The following is a 22,500-nucleotide window of genomic DNA, read 5'->3' on the forward strand; positions in this document are numbered from 1 at the left end:
GATGGATGGATGACAGATGGATGGATGACAGATGGATGGATGACGGAGGGATGGATGATGGAGGGATGGATGACGGAGGGATGACGGAGGGGTGGACATTTCCCTCTGTGAGGAGACTCTTTCAGATCCACAGGTGACTCAGCTCTGCATGAAGAGGTGGAAGTTGGCTCTGGTGAACTCCTGATGGATGGTCTCCAGCAGGACGTCTCCGCCCTGTCCACCTTCCACCTGGGCCTCTCTTTTCTCCGCCCCTGCTGCTCCTCGGATGGACGGCGGCGGCGGCGGCTGGAGCTCGGGGGTGTAGGTGAAGCTGAAGGACGTGCGGTAGATGAGGCCGTCAGTCCGGATGAGGGACAGGGGGACGGTGATGGGGTGTCGCATGCAGCGCCAACCGTCCATGAAGACCGAGACATCAGGAACCACGCAGAGCAGAGATTTGGGAGACCTGAGAGCAGAGAAGAAGAGGTAAAACTGGGAATCTGAGCCCTGATCCAGAACCTGGGCCCTCACCCTGAACCTGGGCCCTGATCCTGATCCTGATCCTGAGCCTTAACCCTAACTCGGACCCTAACCCCAACTTGAACCATAACCCTAGTCTTGGAACCTAACCCTAACTTGGACTCTAACCCTGACTTGGACCCTAACCCTAGTCTTGGACCCTAAAACTATCTTGGATCCTAACCCTAACTTGGACCCTAACTTGCACCCTAACCCTAACCCTTGGATCCTAACCCTAACTTGGACCCTAACCCTAGTCTTGTACCCTAACCTTAACTTGGACCCTAACCCTAACTTGGACCCTAACCCTAGTCTTGGACCCTAACCCTAACTTGGACCCTAACCCTAACTTGGACCCTAACCCTAGTCTTGGACCCTAACCTTAACTTAGACCCTAACCCTAGTCTTGTACCCTAACCTTAACTTGGACCCTAACCCTAACTTGAACCATAACCCTAGTCTTGGACCCTAACCTTAACTTAGACCCTAACCCTAGTCTTGTACCCTAACCTTAACTTGGATCCTAACCCTAACTTGGACCCTAACTTGGACCCTAACCCTATCTTGGATCCTATCCCTAACTTGGACCCTAACCCTAACTTGGACCCTAACCCTAGTCTTGGACCCTAACCTTAACTTGGACCCTAACCCTAGTCTTGGACCCTAACCCTAACTTGGACCCTAACCCTAACTTGGACCCTAACCCTAGTCTTGGACCCTAACCTTAACTTAGACACTAACCCTAGTCTTGTACCCTAACCTTAACTTAGACCCTAACCCTAACTTGAACCATAACCCTAGTCTTGGACCCTAACCTTAACTTGGATCCTAACCCTAACTTGGACCCTAACCTTAACTTGGATCCTAACCCTAACTTGGACCCTAACTTGGACCTTAACCCTATCTTGGATCCTATCCCTAACTTGGACCCTAACCCTAACTTGGACCCTAACCCTAGTCTTGGACCCTAACCTTAACTTGGATCCTAACCCTAACTTGGACCCTAACCCTAACTTGGACCCTAACCCTAACTTGGACCTTAACCCTATCTTGGATCCTATCCCTAACTTGGACCCTAACCATAACTTGGACCCTAACCCTAGTCTAGGATGTTTGATGTGACTAGACTGCAGCTCATCACGTCGTCCCAGCAGGCGTGTGAGGACCCTGGAGGACCTTCACCTCAGCTGACTGTGTTCATGGACCAGGAGCTGCTCAGCTCCAGCAGCTCCTGGTCCACAGACCCACAGCTGATACTTAAGTAACGTCTTTGAAAATGTAGGTCGGCTCCAGGGTAGCGGGCGCTGGTGCCTCTCTGCAGCGTGACGGCGGACAGCTTGACACACTCGTAAACAGAAGTAAGGAGGCCTCTGGACCTGATCATTAACCCGACAGTTGCCTCCTGACAGAAGCCTGGAGGCTGTCTCGAGAACTTCACTGAGGGGCTCAGACAGTAAAAAACGGAACTTTTGTTTGTTTCATGTCCTTCCTGGGACAAAACCACAGGAAGGAAGGAAGATCATGCCTAAAGGCCGAGGAGGACCCCCAAAACGAGTCCATCCGCAAGAACAAAGAAACCCAGGAAGTGGACACAGGCCTCACACGGTCCTGTTGACTCACTTGTACATGGTGTCAGTCTCGATGGTTCCGAACCAGACTTTGAGATGAGGGCTGAAGTTTTCTCCATGAATCTCCAGCATGGCCACGTGTCCTCCACCGTTCACCTGTAGGACACACAAGCTAACACGCTGCTGAGGCCGCTGATGACACGTGACAAGTGTCCTGTCCTGCAACTGGGCCGGTCCAGAAAGGACCCAGCTACTGCAGAACCACACAGCGACAGCGAACCTCTCACCTCCAAGCCCACAATAACAGGAAATGGCGTAACTGGTGTGGGGACGCAGGCCAGACCCTGATTAAAGGTGAATTCCACTGCTTCCACCCCGATGATGGTCCAGCAGGAACCGTCATTCAGCACCACCCTGCTGGGGTCTCTGGGGCTACAAGAGGCCTGGAGGACACCGAAGGGGTTAATGAAGGATGGAGGTCACAGGAGGATGGATATGGAGACGTGAGGAGGTCTCACCTGGTGCCGGACGACGCTGTCGTTGGATAGACACAGGAAGGAGTGGGAACTGTCTCGGAACTGGAAGGCGCACTTGTGCAGCTGAGAAACGGGCTCGTCCACGTCCAAGATGGCGTGTTGCTTGTTGACCTTACGGATCACCTGAAAGAAGAGAAGGGTTCCAGAGACAAATGATCAAATCTGTCCTGGTGGAGACAAGAGGATCAGGAGGACCTGGCGGAGACAAGAGGATCAGGAGGACCTGGCGGAGACAAGAGGACCAGGAGGACCTGGTGGAGACAAGAGGACCAGAGCTCACATTAGGCCCAAACCAGGGAAAGATTCCAGTCTGGACCAGTTGAAACACCACAGAGCTGCTGATACTCCTGAACGATGAACAGGCTAATCACACAGTAGGCCCTTCAGTTTAGGAGCAGCTGTGTGTAACACCTGTACACAGCTGAGTGTAACACCTGTACACAGCTGAGTGTAACACCTGTACACAGCTGAATGTAACACCTGTACACAGCTAAGTGTAACACCCGTACACAGCTGAGTGTAACACCCGTACACAGCTGAGTGTAACACTCATACACAGCTGAGTGTAACACCCGTACACAGCTGAGTGTAACACTCATACACAGCTGAGTGTAACACCCGTACACAGCTGAGTGTAACACTCATACACAGCTGAGTGTAACACCTGTACACAGCTGAGTGTAACACTCATACACAGCTGAGTGTAACACCTGTACACAGCTGAGTGTAACACCTGTACACAGCTGAATGTAACACTCATACACAGCTGAGTGTAACACCTGTACACAGCTGAATGTAACACCTGTACACAGCTGAATGTAACACCTGTACACAGCTAAGTGTAACACTCATACACAGCTGAGTGTAACACCCGTACACAGCTGAGTGTAACACTCATACACAGCTGAGTGTAACACCTGTACACAGCTGAGTGTAACACCTGTACACAGCTGAATGTAACACTCATACACAGCTGAGTGTAACACCTGTACACAGCTGAATGTAACACCTGTACACAGCTGAATGTAGCACCTTTACACAGCTGAGTGTAACACCTATACACAGCTGAGTGTAACACTCGTACACAGCTGAGTGTAACACCCGTACACAGCTGAGTGTAACACTCGTACACAGCTGAGTGTAACACCCGTACACAGCTGAGTGTAACACCTGTACACAGCTGAGTGTAACACTTGTACACAGCTGAGTGTAACACCCGTACACAGCTGAGTGTAACACTCATACACAGCTGAGTGTAACACCCGTACACAGCTGAGTGTAACACTTGTACAGATCTGAGTGTAACACCTGTACACAGCTGAGGGTAACACCCGTACACAGCTGAATGTAACACCCGTACACAGCTGAGGGTAACACCCGTACACAGCTGAATGTAACACCCGTACACAGCTGAGTGTAACACCCGTACACAGCTGAGTGTAACACCTGTATACAGCTGAGTGTAACACTCATACACAGCTGTGTGTAACACCCGTACACAGTTGAGTGTAACACCCGTACACAGCTGAGTGTAACACCCGTACACAGCTGAGTGTAACACCTGTATACAGCTGAGTGTAACACTCATACACAGCTGTGTGTAACACCCGTACACAGTTGAGTGTAACACCCGTACACAGCTGAGTGTAACACCTGTACACAGCTGAGTGTAACACCCGTACACAGCTGAGTGTAACACCTGTACACAGCTGAGTGTAACACCCGTACACAGCTGAGGGTAACACCCGTACACAGCTGAATGTAACACCCGTACACAGCTGAGTGTAACACCCGTACACAGCTGAGTGTAACACCCGTACACAGCTGAGTGTAACACCTGTATACAGCTGAGTGTAACACTCATACACAGCTGTGTGTAACACCCGTACACAGTTGAGTCTAACACCTGTACACAGCTGAGTGTAACACTCATACACAGCTGAGTGTAACACCTGTACACAGCTGAATGTAACACCTGTACACAGCTAAGTGTAACACTCATACACAGCTGAGTGTAACACCTGTACACAGCTGAGTGTAACACCTGTACACAGCTGAGTGTAACACCTGTACACAGCTGAATGTAACACCTGTACACAGCTAAGTGTAACACTCATACACAGCTGAGTGTAACACTCATACACAGCTGAGTGTAACACCTCTACACAGCTGAGTGTAACACCCGTACACAGCTGAGTGTAACACCTGTACACAGCTGAATGTAGCACCTTTACACAGCTGAGTGTAACACCCGTACACAGCTGAGTGTAACACTCATACACAGCTGAGTGTAACACTCATACACAGCTGAGTGTAACACCTGTATACAGCTGAGTGTAACACTCATACACAGCTGTGTGTAACACCCGTACACAGTTGAGTGTAACACCTGTACACAGCTGAGTGTAACACTCATACACAGCTGAGTGTAACACCTGTACACAGCTGAGTGTAACACTCATACACAGCTGAGTGTAACACTCATACACAGCTGTGTGTAACACCCGTACACAGTTGAGTGTAACACTCATACACAGCTGAGTGTAACACCCGTACACAGCTGAGTGTAACACCTGTACACAGCTGAGTGTAACACCTGTACACAGCTGAGTGTAACACTCATACACAGCTGTGTGTAACACCCGTAGACAGCTGAGTGTAACACCTGTACACAACTGTAACACAGATTTTAGTACCACACTGAGGAAAAGAGTCATTTAGTCACAAAACAGTTTAAAGGAAACATTTGAAAATGTGTGAAGGACGAGTTCTTAAACAGTGAGCAGCAGGTATGTGTGTGTGTGTATGTGTGTGTGTGTGTGTGTGGTGTGTGTGTGTGTGGTGTGTGTGTGTGGTGTGTGTGGTGTGTGTGTGTGTGTGTGTGTGTGGTGTGTGGTGTGTGTGTGTGTGTGGTGTGTGTGTGTGTTTTACCATGGGTGGCAGAGTGACTCCAGACTCAGTGCACACTAACTGGACCACACAGCCGTAACAGATGAAGCCTTCGCTCAACACAACATCCCGATGGTCAGAACGCTGCTCATCCACTACACACACACACACACACACACACACACACACACACACACACACACACACACACACACACACACACACAGGTTTAGGTATTGCTGGTAGGAGGTCTGAAGGCCACTGTGTTAAATAAACAGTCTCATGGTTGGTGGACGGACGTGTGTGAGGGCTAATCTGCTGAGGAGGCTCACACACACACACACACACACACACACACACACTGGCTGTATTAATGCAGGGTGGTCGAGCTGAGCGTGTGTTTTTATTTCATAGATTTTGTTAATATTTCCTTCAGTTGGAAGGATCAGCATTTTAGATCATGAACCTGTGAGTGTTCCCTGTTCCTGTGCAGTCCTGTCACGTTGTCGTCCAGCTGCTGCTTCTTTGACAACTTTTAATTTTAAATGCAGCTACCACGCAGCATTTTCCTTTAACTCACTTTATTTCAGGATTCTTTTTTCATATTAGTTGGATTTTAAATGTAAAAATATCAAACAGTAAAGTTTCCTTTAAACAACTTGAGAACAGTTGCTGCTTAAAGTTCTCATGATGGAAACTCATGCCTATGAGGAATGCTAAAGCTCACATGGTTAAAGTTCACACCCACACACACACACCCTCACCCACACACACACACACACACACACCCACACACACACCCGCTCACCCAGGGTGATGGTGAAGGCCGTCCACTGTCTGGCACTGACGATGAAGGCTCCTCTGTCCACTGAGAGGTAACGAGTGCTGACGGTCTGTGAGCGCAAACGGTTGAACAATGCTACTCTGGAGCATGAAGAGATACACACTGAACACACACGTGTAGGCCCGCACACACACACACGCGCACACACACACACACACACACACACACACACACACACACACAGATAATTACACAAAACATGGAACCAAACTCTGGAATCACTTGATAAAGATGAAAAGGCTCCGTGTGCATGTGTGTGTGTGTGTCTGTGTGTGTGTGTGTGTGTGTGAGAGAGCGAGTGTTTGGATGGCTGGATCCACCTGTGACCCACAGTCACGTTTCATCTTCAGCTGTCAATCATTCCAACATTCTGATCTCTTCTTTGTCAACATGATGTCAGATCCGAGTTGATTAATAGTCTCACGTTGCCTAGCAACAGTGGGCTGTCAACAGTGTTCATACAGTGCAGGGTGAGGCGTGGGGAGGACTCACAGTCGGCGTTCTTCATGGACTGCCTCTTCTGGGAGGGTTTGGAGATGACCTTGATCAGCCGGCTCTGGAACAAACCCACTTCCTGTCTGTTGCCCAGGAAGAGTCGCAGCAACAGACAGAAGTGTTTCCTCTTGTCCTGGTCAGAGATGAAGAGCGACTTGGCACACGCAAACATCTGAAGGAGAGCGACACACACACACACCCACGCACACACACACACACACACACACACGTGTTTATGGCAGCTCCTCACACGCAGGAATGTTTGTCGAGTCAACGCTAATCTGCAATAAAACGAGTCAAACCCACGTTGACTCCAGACAAACAGCAGCTCTCTCCATTAGCTTTACAGCTAGGTGAGCTAGTGTTGATGAACTACAAATATAATTAAATTCCGATGTTCCTTGAATGTTCGGAGTTCTCCGGCCTGCAGGGACGGGCTGATGTAGTTACTAGTTTTGGCCACCAGGGGAGCGTTTTCAGATACTTCCTGTGGAAGCTCCAGTTTTAAGGTGCAGCTTGAACCTTCTCTCACCTTTGAGCTTGATTGTTGGTCAAAGACCAGCTTGAACGTGTCTGCCTGCGACTGGCTGGAGCTGTCCAAGCACATGTAGCCACCGAGTCGATAAACAGAGTCTCCGTAACCGGCCTCTGCTCACAGGAGACAGGAGGAGACACGGACAATGACCAAGGGATGAGCGCTGATGGAGGACGAGCAAGACAAGACTTCACCTTTCAGATGGTCCTGCATGACCCTCCATCCACGACCGCTGATGTAAACACATGGAGGCGGGCAGAAGAACCTGCGGTCACAGTTGAGAAGCAACCACGATGAAGCTACTGCAGGAGGAACACGTGTGAGGAGTTGCACACGAGCAGCTCAGACCTCTTCTCGTTGCCGTAGGACTTCTGAGCAACTTTGGCGTGAAGGATGGTGACGCTCTGGTCGGCGGGAGCTTCTCTGCCTGGTTGTCTGGTGACTCCCAGCTGCTGACAGTCCTGAAGGCCAGAATCTGGTCTCCTGATTGGACGAGAGCGCTGAGAGGTTAGTGTGTGTGTGTGTGTGTGCGTGTGTGTGTGTGTGTGTGTCAGAGTCACTGGGATGCCAAGAGTCAGATTAGATCTTCCCCTCTACAAAGGTTAAAGGTCAGTGTGTCAGGAGTTCAGGCTGGCATTTCACACTGGGTGGAAAAGAGAAGGTGAGGGGGCGGAGCCTCACACCTCCACCCAGGAGCTGCTCCTCCACCAGAGGAAGGAGGGGGGCAGCAGGTCTGGGGGGGGGCAGGTCTGGGGGAGGCAGCAGGTCTGGGGGAGGCAGCAGGTCCGGGGGGGCAGCAGGTCTGGGGGGCAGCAGGTCTGGGGGGGGGCAGGTCTGGGGGGCAGCAGGTCTGGGGGGGGGCAGGTCTGGGGGAGCAGCAGGTCTGGGGGAGGGCAGTAGGACTGGGGGGGGGCAGCAGGTCTGGGGGGGCAGCAGGTCTGGGGGGGCAGCAGCAGGTCTGGGGGGGGCAGTAGGACTGGGGGGGGCAGCAGGTCTGGGGGGGCAGCAGGTCTGAATGAATAAACCGAATAAACGGAAGGTGGATTCAGCTGAGTGACGTCAGGCTGAAACCAGACAGGAATAAAGTGCGTTAATATTTAGACGGTCAGTTTCATCATGAAACTCGGTGTTTAGTCCCGAACTCAACATCAAACCCGCACCGGGCGGGGTGGCGCCTCTCTCCTCGCGCTGAATGTTGCTCACATTTTCGGGGGGGTTTGGGGTGGTCTCTCTGCCCCCCTCCCTCCACCTCCTCCAGTTCCGCAGCGAGCAGCTCAGAGAGGAGGTCACGCACTCGGCGATCACGCACTCGGCGATCACACGCGTCCCCGCGACCAAGCGCCCGCTGCCTCTGATCCCAGGCTCCGCTGATCCCAGGCTCCGGTGATCCCAGGCTCCGCTGATCCCAGGCTCCGCTGATCCCAGGCTCCGGTGATTCCAGGCTCCGCTGATTCCAGGCTCCGCTGATTCCAGGCTCCGGTGATTCCAGGCTCCGCTGATTCCAGGCTCCGCTGATCCCAGGCTCCGCTGACCCCACCTGTCCTCAGCAGGGAACCCGTGCGCGTGTTTGTGCGTGCGTCAGCGTGTCGCGCGCCCCCCGCCGCCTCACCTGTCCCATTCGCCGCTCCCCGGTGCGTCGTCTCCGGCCAGCAGCGCCCCCAGGTGAGTGAGCGGGCCGACGGTGCCGGGGGCCGCAGCTGGGGGGAACAAGTGATGGGTATCTGCCAGGGGGGGTCCAGGGGGGGGCACCTGGGTTTCTGATAGATTAAAGAGAAAAAAGTTTCAGACCAGGTTCTGAATCCGTCCACGGGCACGTGCGCAGTTTGGGGAATCCTGGAAAAAGTCTTTTATCTTTCAGAGAAACAGCTTCCTGCTGCAAAAGGCTCCAGTTTCAGTCTTTAATTGGTGTGCGTGCGTGCGCGCGCGTCTGTGGGTGTGTGCGCGTGTCTGTGGGTGTGCGCGCGTGTCTGTGGGTGTGCGCGCGTGGGGGGAACTTTGGGCTCACACTGGCTGGCTGGAGGAGCAGAAGAGTTTTATGACAGAACAAAATCAAGATTCAGGAATTTGAATGAACCACAAATATTCAAAAGTCATTTCTTCCTGCTCAGATTTCACATTTAACATCATTTAAACTAATTCATATCTTTTATTCAGGTCGTTAGTTGGTGCGTCAGTAAAACCATAAATACATGAGAAGGTTTCTGCCTGGATCGGAGCCCAGAGCAGCCAGTCAACAGTCAGTAAAGGTGCCACAGTAGCAGCGTCCACATCTGCTTCCAATCTGAGGCCCCAACAAGAACGTCTGTGTGTTCTCCTCAAAGAGCTGTCACCTAAAACCTGAACCACCTCCTGTAGCCACATGTGGCCTCCATCTTGGTCAAATACCAGAACCAGTCGACCCGCGATCGTCTCGCCCAGAATCCAGCCTGTCAATCAAGTCTGAGCATCACTGACCTCTGACCCAACAGGTTTTAAATGGAAATGAAGACAAGAGTGCTGATTAGCTTGGACGCTAACTTTACTCGCTACATTCTTATAAAAGTATCAGAGAAACGAGTCGAAGCAGAAATAAAAAGTTCTGCTTTGAGGACATCAAAGCAGAGGTGACCAGGCGTCATCTTTGTTCTCTGCTCCAAGCAGCTTTGATCAATCACCTGATCCTAACTGTGGTGGGTGGAGCCTTTAGCAGCGACACCTGGACAGGTCACTGAGCAACATTGAGCAACATCTGCTGATTGACTAACTTATTGACGAGATGTTACAGATGAACCGTTGATGGAATGGAGACACTTTAAGACACGTCCGACATTAGAAACCTTAACGAGGGAACAATTATGGCTCAGCTGCCTGAAAATGACCCACAACAAAGTTGCCCCCTTACTTAGGACACGTGTGGCGGTGCTGTGGACTCACCTGTCCCACCATCTTGTCGGGTGTCCGGCTGGTCCATGATGGCTGCTGTGGACGTCAGCGGGGACTGGAGCTCACGTCCATGAGGTCTCTGTTAGGACACCACAGCTGCATGAGTGGCAGAGTAGCACCCTAATTAACAGACAGGTTTGATAGATACAGGACAAGGACGGCAGCACGGTTACCGCGGCAACAGCACCGTTTATGCTTCCACCTCCATTCTTCTCATTAGAAATTAGATTTTCTTCTGACCTGAAATCAAATCTGTCCCCAAATTCAAACACTTGTCCGAGCTTGAGCAAATCCTCCGAGTCCATCAGAAACCTTCCCCAAACAGCAGCGAGAACATGTTTGTCCTGCGTCCTGGACCTGTTATCTGGCCGCCGAGTGTGTTTGAGATTACCACCTGCTGGGTTCTCACACACACCTCCTCATCTACAGGCAGCAGATAAAGCTGCAGGTCTGAAACCTCTTTCCTGTTCCTTCGTTTTCTTCTAACAACAGTTGGATCAGAAACAGCAGATCAACGATCGGCGGGAGCGGCAGGTTCCAGCAGATCTGCTGAAGCTTTTAGACGATTCAGCTTCTGAATCATCGGATATTATCAGAATAAACGGGAATCTGCTTTAGCAGCAGCAGAAGGAATCTGAAGACGGATCCAGTCTGATCGTGGACCTGAGTCAGAACCGTTGAGATTTAAGACTCTGAGGAAAGTAGGAAAACTTCTGCTGACTTCTTGGAAACAGCTGCAGACCAGAGAGGTTCTTACCTGCTGCCACAGCACTCTGGCGTCTCTCAGGAGGCGGGGTCACACCATGAGTCAGGTGACCCTGACCTGGCAGCAGGTGAGCTCCTCGTTGAGCACATGGAGGCGTGTTGATAGGTTTAACGAGTGTGTTTGGGTTTGGATCCAGTGGTTTGAGCAGAACGTTCTGACTATTTGTCCGTAATCGAATGCTAACAACGGTAGCTTCAGCCTGATCCGGGATCATGAAAGGATCCTCCTGAGGATCTCATCAAGGCCAGGATCCACCTGGCTCCTGTCAGCGCTGATGCTCCTCACAGTTTAGGCTGAACAGGGGGGGGGGGGGGGCGACGGCTTGAATGGAAGCAGATCAAATCTCCACTTCTGTTGGGGAGTCGCTGCCAGGAGCCCCAAACATCACGTCTGAATGATTCTCTTTGTGGGTAAATATAGAACACGCTGGACGCACACAGAGGGAGAGCCTGTGTGTGTTACTGTATGTGTGTGTGTGTGTGTGTGGGGGGGGGGGGGGGCAGGACGGTAGCAGATTGTGCGGAGGGAGACAGGAAAACACTGAGGTTGGGTCAGAGACGACAGCCATCGAGCTCCGGGACACACTGAGGAGTCTTTGTACTACACACACTTTTCATCTTTATCAACGGGTGTATAGGTGTGTGTGTGTGTGTGTGTGTGTGTGTGTGTGTGCGTGTGTGTGTGTGTGTGTGTGTGTGTGTGAGAGAGCACCAACATCTGCTTTTCTAATCTGGTGTTTGTCTGATGTTCTCTGGAACATTCTTGTCCCTCTCACAGGGCCGGCTCTACCCAATTTGGTGCCCTAGGCGAGACCCCCCCCCCCTCCACACACACACCCCCAGTCCAGGTCTGACTGGGACCCCCAGTCCAGGTCTAACTGGGGAGTCTCCGGTCCAGGTCTGACTGGGGTCCCTGTGACTGTTAGATGGAGAGTAGAGAAACTTTATATCTTCAGTTCTAACCTGCGGTAATCTAACCCAACCTTGACGTTCTCGGGCCTTTTATCTCTAACCAGCAGTAGTTAACCTGGCACATGCCAGGGGTTCACATCAGGACAGAGATGGTAGCCAGGATTTCTTTGTTCTTTAGACCAAGGAACGGGTGGCACCCCACCAGCAGAGGTCGCTCTGGGCGGCGGCTCATATCGCCAACGCCAGCCGGCGACCTCTCTGGTCTGGTTGATGGAGGCTGAGCTGATGCTAACACAGCTGATGCTAACACAGCTGATGCTAACACAGCTGATGCTAACACAGCTGCAGCGTCCCTTGTCCTGGGTCCTGCTCGCTCTCTGTGCTGCTGGACTCTGAGTCTCACTGTGTTTGTTGGTCACCAGGAACCCGAGGAACCTGTCACAGGTCCGATTGTGGTACCATCATGCCCCTCAAACCAGTGCCCACCTGAGGCTTCTAATGGGAAGCTCACAATCAGGAAACAGCACTGCAGCGGTGGCGTCCGCAGCAGGACCGCCCCCACGGTCGGAACATCTTCTGCTTAATCCAGAACCTGAGCAAAGATGCTGAACGAGTCTCAACGTGAAAAATGTTTTAGGAGAAAAGAGGACAGAGAGCAGAAACTGGTTCTGGAATCTGGCCACCAGTAAGCAGTGATTAACGCTGATTAACCCCCCCTTCCACACACACACACACACACCCACACACACACACACACCCACACACACACCCACACACACCCACACACACCCACACACACACTGTCCTCCAGGTGTTACAGGCCCAATCTTTTATGATGGGGAGGCGCTGGAATGTCCCCAAACCTTCCATCCACATGATTATCAGCTCACACACACACACACACACACACACACACACACACACACACACACACACACACACACACACACAGCGGCAGGTATTCCCCTACTGACATCATCCGCTCAGACTGTTACCGACTGTAGCAGTGATTGGACCAGTGTACCGTAGCAGGTTAGCGGTAGCAGGTTAGCGGTAGCAGGTTAGCGGTAGCACGCCCCGATAGCGAACCACCTTGGTGACCTCACTGCCTGTTGAAACTGTCGGAGGAGATGTGACCTTTGACCTTTGTGTTTACAGACAGCTGTGACATCATCATCAGGACCAAGATGAGACTGCACAGCCTTATTCTGATGACCGTGGTTGTCATGGCGACCGCCAGGCCAAAAGCAGGTCAGTTCGTCCCACGGCTGATTGTTCAGATGGGTTAGGGTGACTGACAGCTAACAGCCTGGAAGCTACGCTAGATATCCGACTGTCGTCATCGGTAACCAGACGAGAGATTCTTTCTTCAGGCGGGTCAGAACCTTCTGGAACAGACGATCACTCAGGAAAAAGGTTGTTACAAAAGCAGCTGCAAAAGTCTGAAAGCAATAAATCGATTCTTGTCTGCCGCCTGAACACAGATGATGTTTCTGTAAAAACCTGATGACAAACGCAGGCGGCGGCGGCGGAGACATGAGTTCATGTGGTGGAAATGTGAAAGTCATACCTGAGGCAGGAAAAATGATTCTCCTGTCAGGAGACACTGCCCCACGCAGCAGTGCATTGTGGGAGCTGGTCTCTCGCCGAGATGAGGACTGAGGGTTTCCTTCTCCAGGTCCGGAGCAGAAGTGCAAGTCTGGGCCGGTGGATCTGGTCTTCCTCATCGACAGCTCCCGCAGCGTCCGGCCGCACGAGTTCGAGACCATGAGGAAGTTCATGATTGACATCCTCAACACGCTGGACATCGGACTCAACGCCACCAGAGTGGGCGTGGTCCAGTACTCCAGCCAGGTACGGCCTCCCTAACCCTAACCCTAACCCTAACCCTAACCCTCCCTAACCCGAACCCACCCTAACCCTAACCCTAACCCTAACCCTCCCTAACCCTCCCTAACCCGAACCCACCCTAACCCTCTAACCCTAACCCTAACCCTCCCTAACCCTCCCTAACCCGAACCCACCCTAACCCTCTAACCCTAACCCTAACCCTCCCTAACCCTAACCCTAACCCTCCCTAACCCTCCCTAACCCGAACCCACCCTAACCCTCTAACCCTAACCTAACCCTCCCTAACCCTCCCTAACCCGAACCCACCCTAACCCTCTAACCCTAACCCTAACCCTCCCTAACCCTAAACCCTAACCCTAACCCTAACCCTCCCTAACCCTCCCTAACCCTCCCTAACCCTAACCCTTCCTAACCCTCCTAACCCTCCCTAACCCTAACCCTTCCTAACCCTCCCTAACCCTCCCTAACCCTAACCCTAACCCTCCCTAACCCTAACCCTCCTAACCCTCCTAACCCTCCCTAACCCTAACCTTCCCTAACCCTAACCTTCCCTAACCCTCCCTAACCTTCCCTAACCCTCCCTAACCCTAACCCTAACCCTAACCTTCCCTAACCCTCCCTAACCCTAACCCTAACCTAACCTTCCCTAACCCTCCCTAACCCTAACCCTAACCTTCCCTAACCCTCCCTAACCCTAACCTTCCCTAACCCTCCCTAACCCTAACCCTCCCTAACCCTAACCCTAACCCTAACCTTCCCTAACCCTCCCTAACCCTAACCCTAACCCTACCTCTCTAGTGTCACTAGCAACCCTGATTCTGTCTGTCACCTTGTTTGGGTGAACCAGCAGAGTAACCAGGAGGTCTGACCTGGTAACCAGGGCTGGTTGTCTCTGTTGTTGCCATAGAAACCAACGCTGTCTTCCTGTCTGCAGGTCCGCAGCGAGTTCTCCCTGAAGAGCCACGCCAGCCTGGACAGCATGGTGAAGGCCATCAACCAGATCATTCCTCTGGCTCAGGGGACCATGACCGGCCTCGCCATCAGATACACCATGAACGTGGCCTTCACGGCCGAGGAGGGGGACAGGTCAAAAGGTCAGGTTCCACTGGAGTGCTTCCAGTGACAGACAGTTGTGTCACTCATGGATCATCCTTCACTGTGTCTACTTCCTGTTGTACAACAGGAAGTAGACAGTTAAGAACTTGCTGCCGCCCTGACAGTTTCCCTCTCTCAGGTTCCAAATGTCGCCGTCATCGTGACGGACGGACGTCCTCAAGACCGCGTGGCGGAGGTGGCTGCTGAGGCCAGAGGCAAAGGCATCGAGATCTACGCCGTGGGCGTGGCCAGAGCCGACATGACCTCGCTGCGGGCCATGGCGTCTCCGCCGTTTGAGGACCACGTCTTCCTGGTGGAGTCCTTTGACCTGATTCACCAGTTTGGACTGCAGTTCCAGGACAAGCTGTGTGGTAACCCTAAACCCAACCCAGTATAACCAGTCCACCCCCCAGTATAACCAGTCCATTTGTCCTGCCCCCCCAGTCTGCCCCCAGTCTAACCAGCGAGCAGCTCTGATGGGAGGAGCTTAGAGAGCCCACGCCAAACTGATTAATCTGTGTTTGTGTGTCCCTGTGTCCCCATGTCCCCCTGTGTCCCCCTGTCCCCGTGTGTCCCCATGTCCCCCCTGTGTCCCCCTGTCCCCCTGTGTCCCCATGTCCCCCCGTGTCCCCCTGTCCCCCCTGTGTCCCCCTGTGTCCCCATGTGTCCCCATGTGTCCCCCTGTCCCCCCTGTCCCCCTGTGTCCCCCTGTGTCCCCCTGTCCCCCCCAGCCGTTGACCTGTGCTCGGAGGGGAACCACGGCTGTGAGCAGATCTGCAGCAGCTCCCCAGGTTCCTTCACCTGCAGCTGCATCTCAGGCTTCCAGCTGAACCAGGACCAGAAGAGCTGCTCAAGTTAGTCTGACCCACATCACTAAACCATCAGCTGCTAGTTACATTAACCAGCGTGTTTCACGGCGCCGTCCTCGACCCGACTGACCCTGACCTCTCCATGCAGCTCTGTTCCTCCTGCTGCTTCTCAGCCAAACTCTGAAGCTCCGCCTCAAATTCAGGAAAACATCCGATTCATCTGTAAAGCTAACTGTCATTGGCTACTGTTAGCTAAATGCTAACTGTAGCTAACTGTCATTGGCTACTGTTAGCTAAATGCTAACTGTAGCTAACTGTCATTGGCTACTGTTAGCTAAATGCTAACTGTAGCTAACTGTCATTGGCTACTGTTAGCTAAATGCTAACTGTAGCTAACTGTCATTGGCTACTGTTAGCTAAATGCTAACTGTAGCTAACTGTCATTGGCTACTGTTAGCTAAATGCTAACTTCAGGACACAGATCAAATCTAGGCTGATGCAGGAGGAACAAAAATGCACCTGTGCACCTTTCTGTGCTACCTGCTCACGTGCACGCTGCTCTCCCCCTCAGTGATCGACTACTGTTCGTTCGGGAACCACAGTTGTGATCACGAGTGTGTGAGTGTGCTCAGTGGCTACCACTGCCGGTGTAACCATGGTTACCGGCTGCTGAACGATGGCAGGACCTGCCAGGGTAAGTTGAGAGGCCCCGCCCCCTGCTGCTTTCTCACTACACACACCTGCGTGAAGTCAGTCAGACGTGCTGACGGGGGCTTCTACTGAACCCGTCATGTTCCAGTTACACACACACACACACACACACACACACACACACACACACACACACACACACACACACAGCATTTTAAAAGGTTCCAATAAAACAAGTAAATGAAGCACACACATTAACTTGGTATGTGTGTGTGTGTGTGTGTGTGTGTGCGTGTGTGTGTGTGTGTGCGTGCGTGCGTTTGTGTGTGTGCGTGCGTGCGTGCGTGTGTGTGTTTGTGTGTGTAGCCATTGACCTGTGTGCTGAAGGGAAACACGACTGTCAGCAAATCTGCATCAGTTCACCTGGAGTTTTCACCTGTGACTGCAACGAAGGATACACACTCAATGAAGACGAGAAGACCTGCACACGTTAGTCTCACACACACTCACACACACTCACACACACTCACACACACCTTTATAGCCCAACCACCCTCACAACCGAACCCTTGAGCCTGAAACACACTGAGCACCCGAGCAAATGTCCTCACTTTAATAGTGAAATGATCCTGTTCATCCAGACGTGAGGTGAAATAATAACAAATAACACCCTCTGTGCACGTGTGCATGTGTGCACGTGTGTGTGTGCACGTGTGTCCTGCAGCCGTTGACCTGTGCGCGGAGGGGAAGCACGAGTGTGAGCAGCTCTGCCTCAGTGCTCCTGGCTCCTTCACCTGCAGCTGCAACCCAGGATTCCGCCTCAACAGTGACCAGCAGACGTGCACGAGTGAGTGTGTGTGTGTGTGTGTGTGTGTGACCGTGTGTGTGTGACCGTGTGTGTGTGACCGTGTGTGTGTGTGTGTGTGTGTGTGTGTGTGTGTGTGTGTGTGTGTGTGACCGTGTGTGTGTGACCGTGTGTGTGTGACCGTGTGTGTGTGTGTGTGTGTGTGACCGTGTGTGTGTGACCGTGTGTGTGTGTGTGTGTGTGTGACCGTGTGTGTGTGTGTGTGTGTGTGTGACCGTGTGTGTGTGTGTGTGTGTTTGCAGACATGGACCTGTGTAACTCGGTGGGACACGGCTGTGAGCACCAGTGTGTGAGCACGCCAGGCTCGTATTACTGCGTCTGTCCAGAGGGACGCTCGCTGCAGGAGGACGGCCGGAGCTGTGGCGGTGAGTGTCCCGCCGCCGTGGTGCCGCTCCGTCCCGCCGCCGTGGTGCCGCTGTGTTGGGCCGTGGTGCCGCTGCGTCGGGCCGTGGTGCCGCTGCGTCGGGCCGTGGTGCCGCTGCGTCCCGCCGCCGTGGTGCCGCTGCGTCGGGCCGTGGTGCCGCTGCGTCGGGCCGACGGTGGTGCCGCTGCGTCGGGCCGTGGTGCCGCTGCGTCCCGCCGCCGTGGTGCCGCTGCGTCGGGCCGCCGTGGTGCCGCTCCGTCCCGCCGCCGTGGTGCCGCTGCGTCGGGCCGTGGTGCCGCTGCGTCGGGCCGACGGTGGTGCCGCTGCGTCGGGCCGACGGCGGTGCCGCTGCGTCGGGCCGACGGCGGTGCCGCTGCGTCGGGCCGACGGCGGTGCCGCTGCGTCGGGCCGACGGCGGTGCCGCTGCGTCGGGCCGTGGTGGTGCCGCTGCGTCGGGCCGTGGTGCCGCTGCGTCGGGCCGACGGTGGTGCCGCTGCGTCGGGCCGACGGTGGCGTCACCCTCACACTCTCTCTTGTCTTCAGCCTGCAGATCTGCCAACATTGACCTGGTTCTCCTGATCGATGGGTCCAAAAGTGTTCGTCCTCAAAACTTTGAGCTGGTCAAGAAGTTTGTCAACCAGGTGAGCAACGCTGAGATCACGTGTGGGTCCGAATGACGCCTGAACCAGCGGATTTCACCACCGTGTCCTGCTGCAGGTGGTGGACTCCCTGGATGTGTCTCCTCGGGGGACCAGAGTGGGTCTGGTCCAGTACTCCAGCCGCGTCAGGACAGAGTTCCCTCTCAACATGTACCACACAGCCGATGACATCAAGGCTGCTGTCATGAAGGTGAGGATCCCCCCGGATCCCTCCGGATCCCCCCGGATCCCTCCGGATCCGTCTCAAGTCAGATGATTCCACGGACCACACAAGAGACGGGCTGCAGCTAGTTAGCATTAGCAACAGGCGCTGATTGGCTCTGTTCTGGTACCTTTGTGACCTTGTTTAGGTTGAATACATGGAGAAGGGCACCATGACCGGCCTGGCCCTCAAACACATGCTGGAGAACAGCTTCTCGGAGGCGGAGGGCGCCCGTCCTGCCAAACACAACATCCCCCGAATCGGACTGGTCTTCACAGATGGACGCTCCCAGGATGACATCACAGAGTACGCCAAGAAGGCCAAAGAAGCCGGTGAGACTGGGTAGAAGGTTAGAACCTGGAGACCTGGTCTGGTCCAGTCTGGCCTGACGCAGGTCTCAGCAGGTCCGTGGTGACGTGCGTCTCCGTGTGCAGGTGTCACCATGTACGCTGTGGGCGTCGGCAAAGCTGTGGAAGATGAACTTCGTGAGATTGCTTCAGATCCAGTGGAGAAACATTTCTACTACACTGCCGACTTCAGCGCCATCAGCACCATCGCGGAGACCCTGAAACTCAACGTGTGCCCGGGTAGATCCGACCCACACAACCCCAACCTGAACCGCTAACATTTCAATATAACAGTGACATTAACCATCCACGTAGGCCACGCCCACTCCAATGACCTCATTATCACAGGTTCTCAAACTGGCCAATCAGTGTCTCAGATTAATGAGACGTTAATAGAATCTTCTTTAATTATAATGGAATTATAACGACCCAGGAGACCTTTGAATAATTCAAATTGTTATTAGGTGACAGGAAACAGTCCTGATGATGTTCTCAGACTTTTTAGTCAAGATTCATTGAAACCTTTGAAAGTTCTTCCTTTGTCTCCATCTAGTGGCCACAGGTGAGAATAACACTTTGCTGTTTGAGCTGTGTGGAGGTTTTCCTCGGGGAAAATGATTAAATTAGGATGATACGTTGTCTCTTCTGACATCTTTTCTGTCTCCTGCTGCAGAGGAGAGTCAGGGAGAGCTGGAGGTGAAGGATCCTTGTGCCTGTGAGAGTCTGGTGGAGTTCCAGCAGGCCACCATGAGCAGCCTGGAGCAGCTCACACAGAAATATATCCTATCATGACTAAAGTTCCCCCCAAAATGAAAAACTAAATTAAAAAATTAAATAAAATTCATATATATATACACACACATACATACATCCACATCCTCATCACCCTGGAAATTAGCCTTAACAACCTGTTCACTGGCTGGAATGACTTCTCGTTTGGAACAGTTAGAGAACCAGCTTCTCTCCAGGAAGTGACCTCCTCAACAGGAAGTAAACCGGAAGTAAACAGGACAGGAAGCGCAGGAAACAAAATCCAGGAAGATCCATTAAAAATGAGCAGCGCTTCCACCCAAGGAACAAAGTCAATGCAGCCACTGTGGTTTTTGTTCAAAAGGATGATGTTAATCTAAATAAATGATGTTTTTAATGATCAAATCTGCATCTAAGCAGCAGAACTACAGAGAGACCGGCTGATCCCTCATTTAATCTCAGCAGAAGAAAACAGACTCGCTCAATGTTGAGTTTGATGCTGAAAAAGAGCAACCATGTTTTTATCGTTCCTGACCTGAAACTGCAGGAGGTCAGAGGTCAAACGGTTCTGCTCTCAACCATGTGTAAATATCCTGTGTTTCTCATCGTGTTTTTTCACAGGCGACAATCGAGGGGACAAAGAGCTGAGCTCTGCACAGCCGTTCGTTCGTCCGTCCTGTTCAGGATCATCGGATTCATTATTATTATTATTATTATTATTATTATTATTATTATTATTGTTATTGAATCCAATTACTCCACATCAGTAAAGCTAAAGAAAGAAACCACAGCTGTTAGCAATAATCTGTCCTATTTCTGTCAACCTAACAGCCACTGACTGAATCGGTCACCACGGCGACGGCTGGGGCATCGTCTTGGTTAGTTTCTGTATAAAATATTAAATGTATCCCTCCATACCTGCTTTAATCATCGTGTCTGTGTGACCTCTTGTACTCTCATAAATCTGTAATAAGATGAACAATAAATCTTTTCACGAAAACTTGCATCAAACTTCAGATTTCACTTTTTAAAAGTCTGTAATGAATGAATGAAAACCTCGTTAACATTAATGTGAGGAGATAGATAGATAGATAGATAGATAGATAGATAGATAGATAGATAGATAGATAGATAGATAGATAGATAGATAGATAGATAGATAGATAGATAGATAGACAGATAGATAGATAGATAGACGGTGGTTGGACTGTGGTTGGATAGTGGTTGGACGTGGTTGGACGGTGGTTGGATGGTGGTTGGACGTGGTTGGACGGTGGTTGGACGTGGTTGGACGGTGGTTGGACGGTGGTTGGACGTGGTTGGACGGTGGTTGGATGGTGGTTGGACGTGGTTGGACGGTGGTTGGACGTGGTTGGACGGTGGTTGGACGGTGGTTGGACGTGGTTGGACGGTGGTTGGATGGTGGTTGGACGTGGTTGGACGGTGGTTGGACGTGGTTGGACGGTAGCTGGGTGATGGTTGGACGGTGGTTGGATGGTGGTTGGACGTGGTTGGACGGTGGTTGGACGTGGTTGGACGGTGGTTGGACGTGGTTGGACGGTGGTTGGACGTGGTTGGACGTGGTTGGACGGTGGTTGGACAGTAGCTGGGTGAGGGTTGGACGGTGGTTGGACGGTCTGATCTCATCATTTCCAAACATAAACCTGCTGCAGGTTGAAGGACACCCATCTGATGACAGAAGTTGGGTTGGGGGGGTCTGAGGGTGAAGGTCTGGGACCAGAAGCTCCCAGGAGTGAAGGAGAACCGATGTTGGTCCTGGTGAACCAGCTCCAGGGGGACCAGCTGCTCCAGTCTCATCAACAACATGGTCGCCCATCCTGACCTGAAGTTATCAAACTTTATTAAGTTAAATTAGGAAGTAAGAACCTATTTTATGAGCCCAAAAGAGAGTCAGCTGTCGATCAAAAGACCTGTGAAGGTTCCTTTCATGTTCCTGGTGTCGCTGGTGACCTTTCGACTGTTGTTCAAGCGTCTGACGCAACGTCGTCACCAATTCAGGAGACGAGCAGCCCTGAGTGTGGATGTGGCTTAATTTGTTCTCAGAAGATTTTCCTTGTTTGTCAAAGTCGGAGAAGCTCGTTAACATTTGACGATCAACAAAAACAGGTGAGATGATGAGAAGGTCACGGCTAATTAGAACCAGCTGTAAATGACACAAGTCCTCAGGAGACGCGTCTAATAGATCCCTCTGATGCTGCCGCCTGACCTTTACTGAGGAGCCTAACGAGGGCCTGAAACGCATCACTTCCTGTTTACCCTGAGGATCACTTCCTGTTTACCCTGAGGATCACTGCAAATGTCAGCAGGTCCCAAAAGTCCTCCAGCAACAGGACAAGCACAAGTTCGCTGAAGACGGGGGACACACACCCTCGTACTTCTATCTTTGTGAGGGCTCGCAGGCTTTCCCCATCACAACTAAACCCCCGATCCATGACCCCTGACCTCTGACCTCTGACCCCTGTCCTAAACCCAACTGAAGCCTCAATCGCAAACCAGATGTGAATCCTCCAACAGTCCGTTGAGGTTGTGAGGACCAGTCAAAATGTCCTCACGTCCTCAGAGACACGTCCTCAGAAGGTCTTCCTTGTTTGGACAGCAAAAATGACCAGGATGGAAAAACCTGATACAGTCGCTGGTTCTGGTGACACAACACAACACATGATCTATAACACAACAGGTGATCTATAACACAACAGGTGATCTATAACACAACACATGATCTATAACACAACACATGATCTATAACACAACAGGTGATCTATAACACAACACATGATCTATAACACAACAGGTGATCTATAACACAACAGGTGATCTATAACACAACACATGATCTATAACACAAACACATGATCTATAACACAACAGGTGATCTATAACACAAACACATGATCTATAACACACACATGATCTATAACACAA

General features: G+C 52.0%; 2 protein-coding genes across 14 annotated transcripts in view; one reads left to right on the forward strand and one right to left on the reverse strand.

The window, feature by feature from the left end:
- Window positions 1-11,092, reverse strand: part of rbpjl (recombination signal binding protein for immunoglobulin kappa J region-like) — an 11,290-nt gene extending 198 nt beyond the window's left edge. The window contains exons 1-13 of one of the 6 annotated variants that reach the window (XM_029826924.1): window positions 11,045-11,092; window positions 10,279-10,366; window positions 8,975-9,122; window positions 7,714-7,848; window positions 7,560-7,630; window positions 7,363-7,478; window positions 6,828-7,002; window positions 6,300-6,437; window positions 5,534-5,646; window positions 2,585-2,725; window positions 2,354-2,509; window positions 2,119-2,222; window positions 1-445 (exon numbers count right to left, since the gene is read on the reverse strand). The exon at window positions 1-445 is cut by the window's left edge and continues 198 nt beyond it. In XM_029826924.1, the coding sequence (XP_029682784.1) occupies window positions 139-445; window positions 2,119-2,222; window positions 2,354-2,509; window positions 2,585-2,725; window positions 5,534-5,646; window positions 6,300-6,437; window positions 6,828-7,002; window positions 7,363-7,478; window positions 7,560-7,630; window positions 7,714-7,848; window positions 8,975-9,122; window positions 10,279-10,315 (1,641 nt within the window). In that variant the 5' untranslated portion in view covers window positions 10,316-10,366; window positions 11,045-11,092 and the 3' untranslated portion in view covers window positions 1-138. Of the gene's footprint in view, window positions 446-2,118; window positions 2,223-2,353; window positions 2,510-2,584; window positions 2,726-5,533; window positions 5,647-6,299; window positions 6,438-6,827; window positions 7,003-7,362; window positions 7,479-7,559; window positions 7,631-7,713; window positions 7,849-8,568; window positions 8,697-8,974; window positions 9,123-10,278; window positions 10,384-10,460; window positions 10,751-11,044 lie in introns of those variants that run through there. The other 5 variants (XM_029826920.1, XM_029826922.1, XM_029826923.1 and 2 more) reach the window with 5 other exon arrangements.
- On the forward strand, window positions 7,775-20,564 carry matn4 (matrilin 4). Of its 8 annotated transcripts, none has more exons than XM_029826916.1 (16): window positions 7,775-7,872; window positions 13,123-13,215; window positions 13,643-13,818; window positions 14,750-14,906; window positions 15,048-15,281; window positions 15,642-15,764; window positions 16,291-16,413; window positions 16,737-16,859; window positions 17,095-17,217; window positions 17,478-17,600; window positions 18,143-18,240; window positions 18,317-18,448; window positions 18,609-18,792; window positions 18,895-19,047; window positions 19,481-19,585; window positions 19,724-20,564. In XM_029826916.1, exons 2-16 carry the CDS (start codon window positions 13,152-13,154, stop codon window positions 19,780-19,782), a joined length of 1,977 nt encoding a protein of 658 aa, XP_029682776.1. In that variant the 5' UTR covers window positions 7,775-7,872; window positions 13,123-13,151; the 3' UTR covers window positions 19,783-20,564. The 8 variants fall into 8 exon arrangements, with proteins under 8 accessions (XP_029682776.1, XP_029682773.1, XP_029682775.1 ...); XM_029826913.1 differs by lacking the exon at window positions 7,775-7,872 and adding an exon at window positions 8,894-9,027; XM_029826915.1 differs by lacking the exon at window positions 7,775-7,872 and adding an exon at window positions 10,852-10,984.
- The last annotated feature ends 1,936 nt before the right edge of the window (window positions 20,565-22,500 follow it).

Source organism: Takifugu rubripes, chromosome 19, assembly GCF_901000725.2.
Source record: "Takifugu rubripes chromosome 19, fTakRub1.2, whole genome shotgun sequence".
Taxonomy (NCBI): Eukaryota; Metazoa; Chordata; class Actinopteri; order Tetraodontiformes; family Tetraodontidae; genus Takifugu; species Takifugu rubripes.

What these genes read in the sequence shown, in the direction of transcription:
- matn4 (XM_029826912.1), top strand. An exon ending in GGAGGGGGACAGGTCAAAAG is followed by an intron (nt 14,910 to 15,050) that starts GTCAGGTTCCAC and finishes CCCTCTCTCAGG; the next exon opens with TTCCAAATGTCGCCGTCATC. An exon ending in CGATGGCAGGACCTGCCAGG is followed by an intron (nt 16,414 to 16,736) that starts GTAAGTTGAGAG and finishes TTGTGTGTGTAG; the next exon opens with CCATTGACCTGTGTGCTGAA.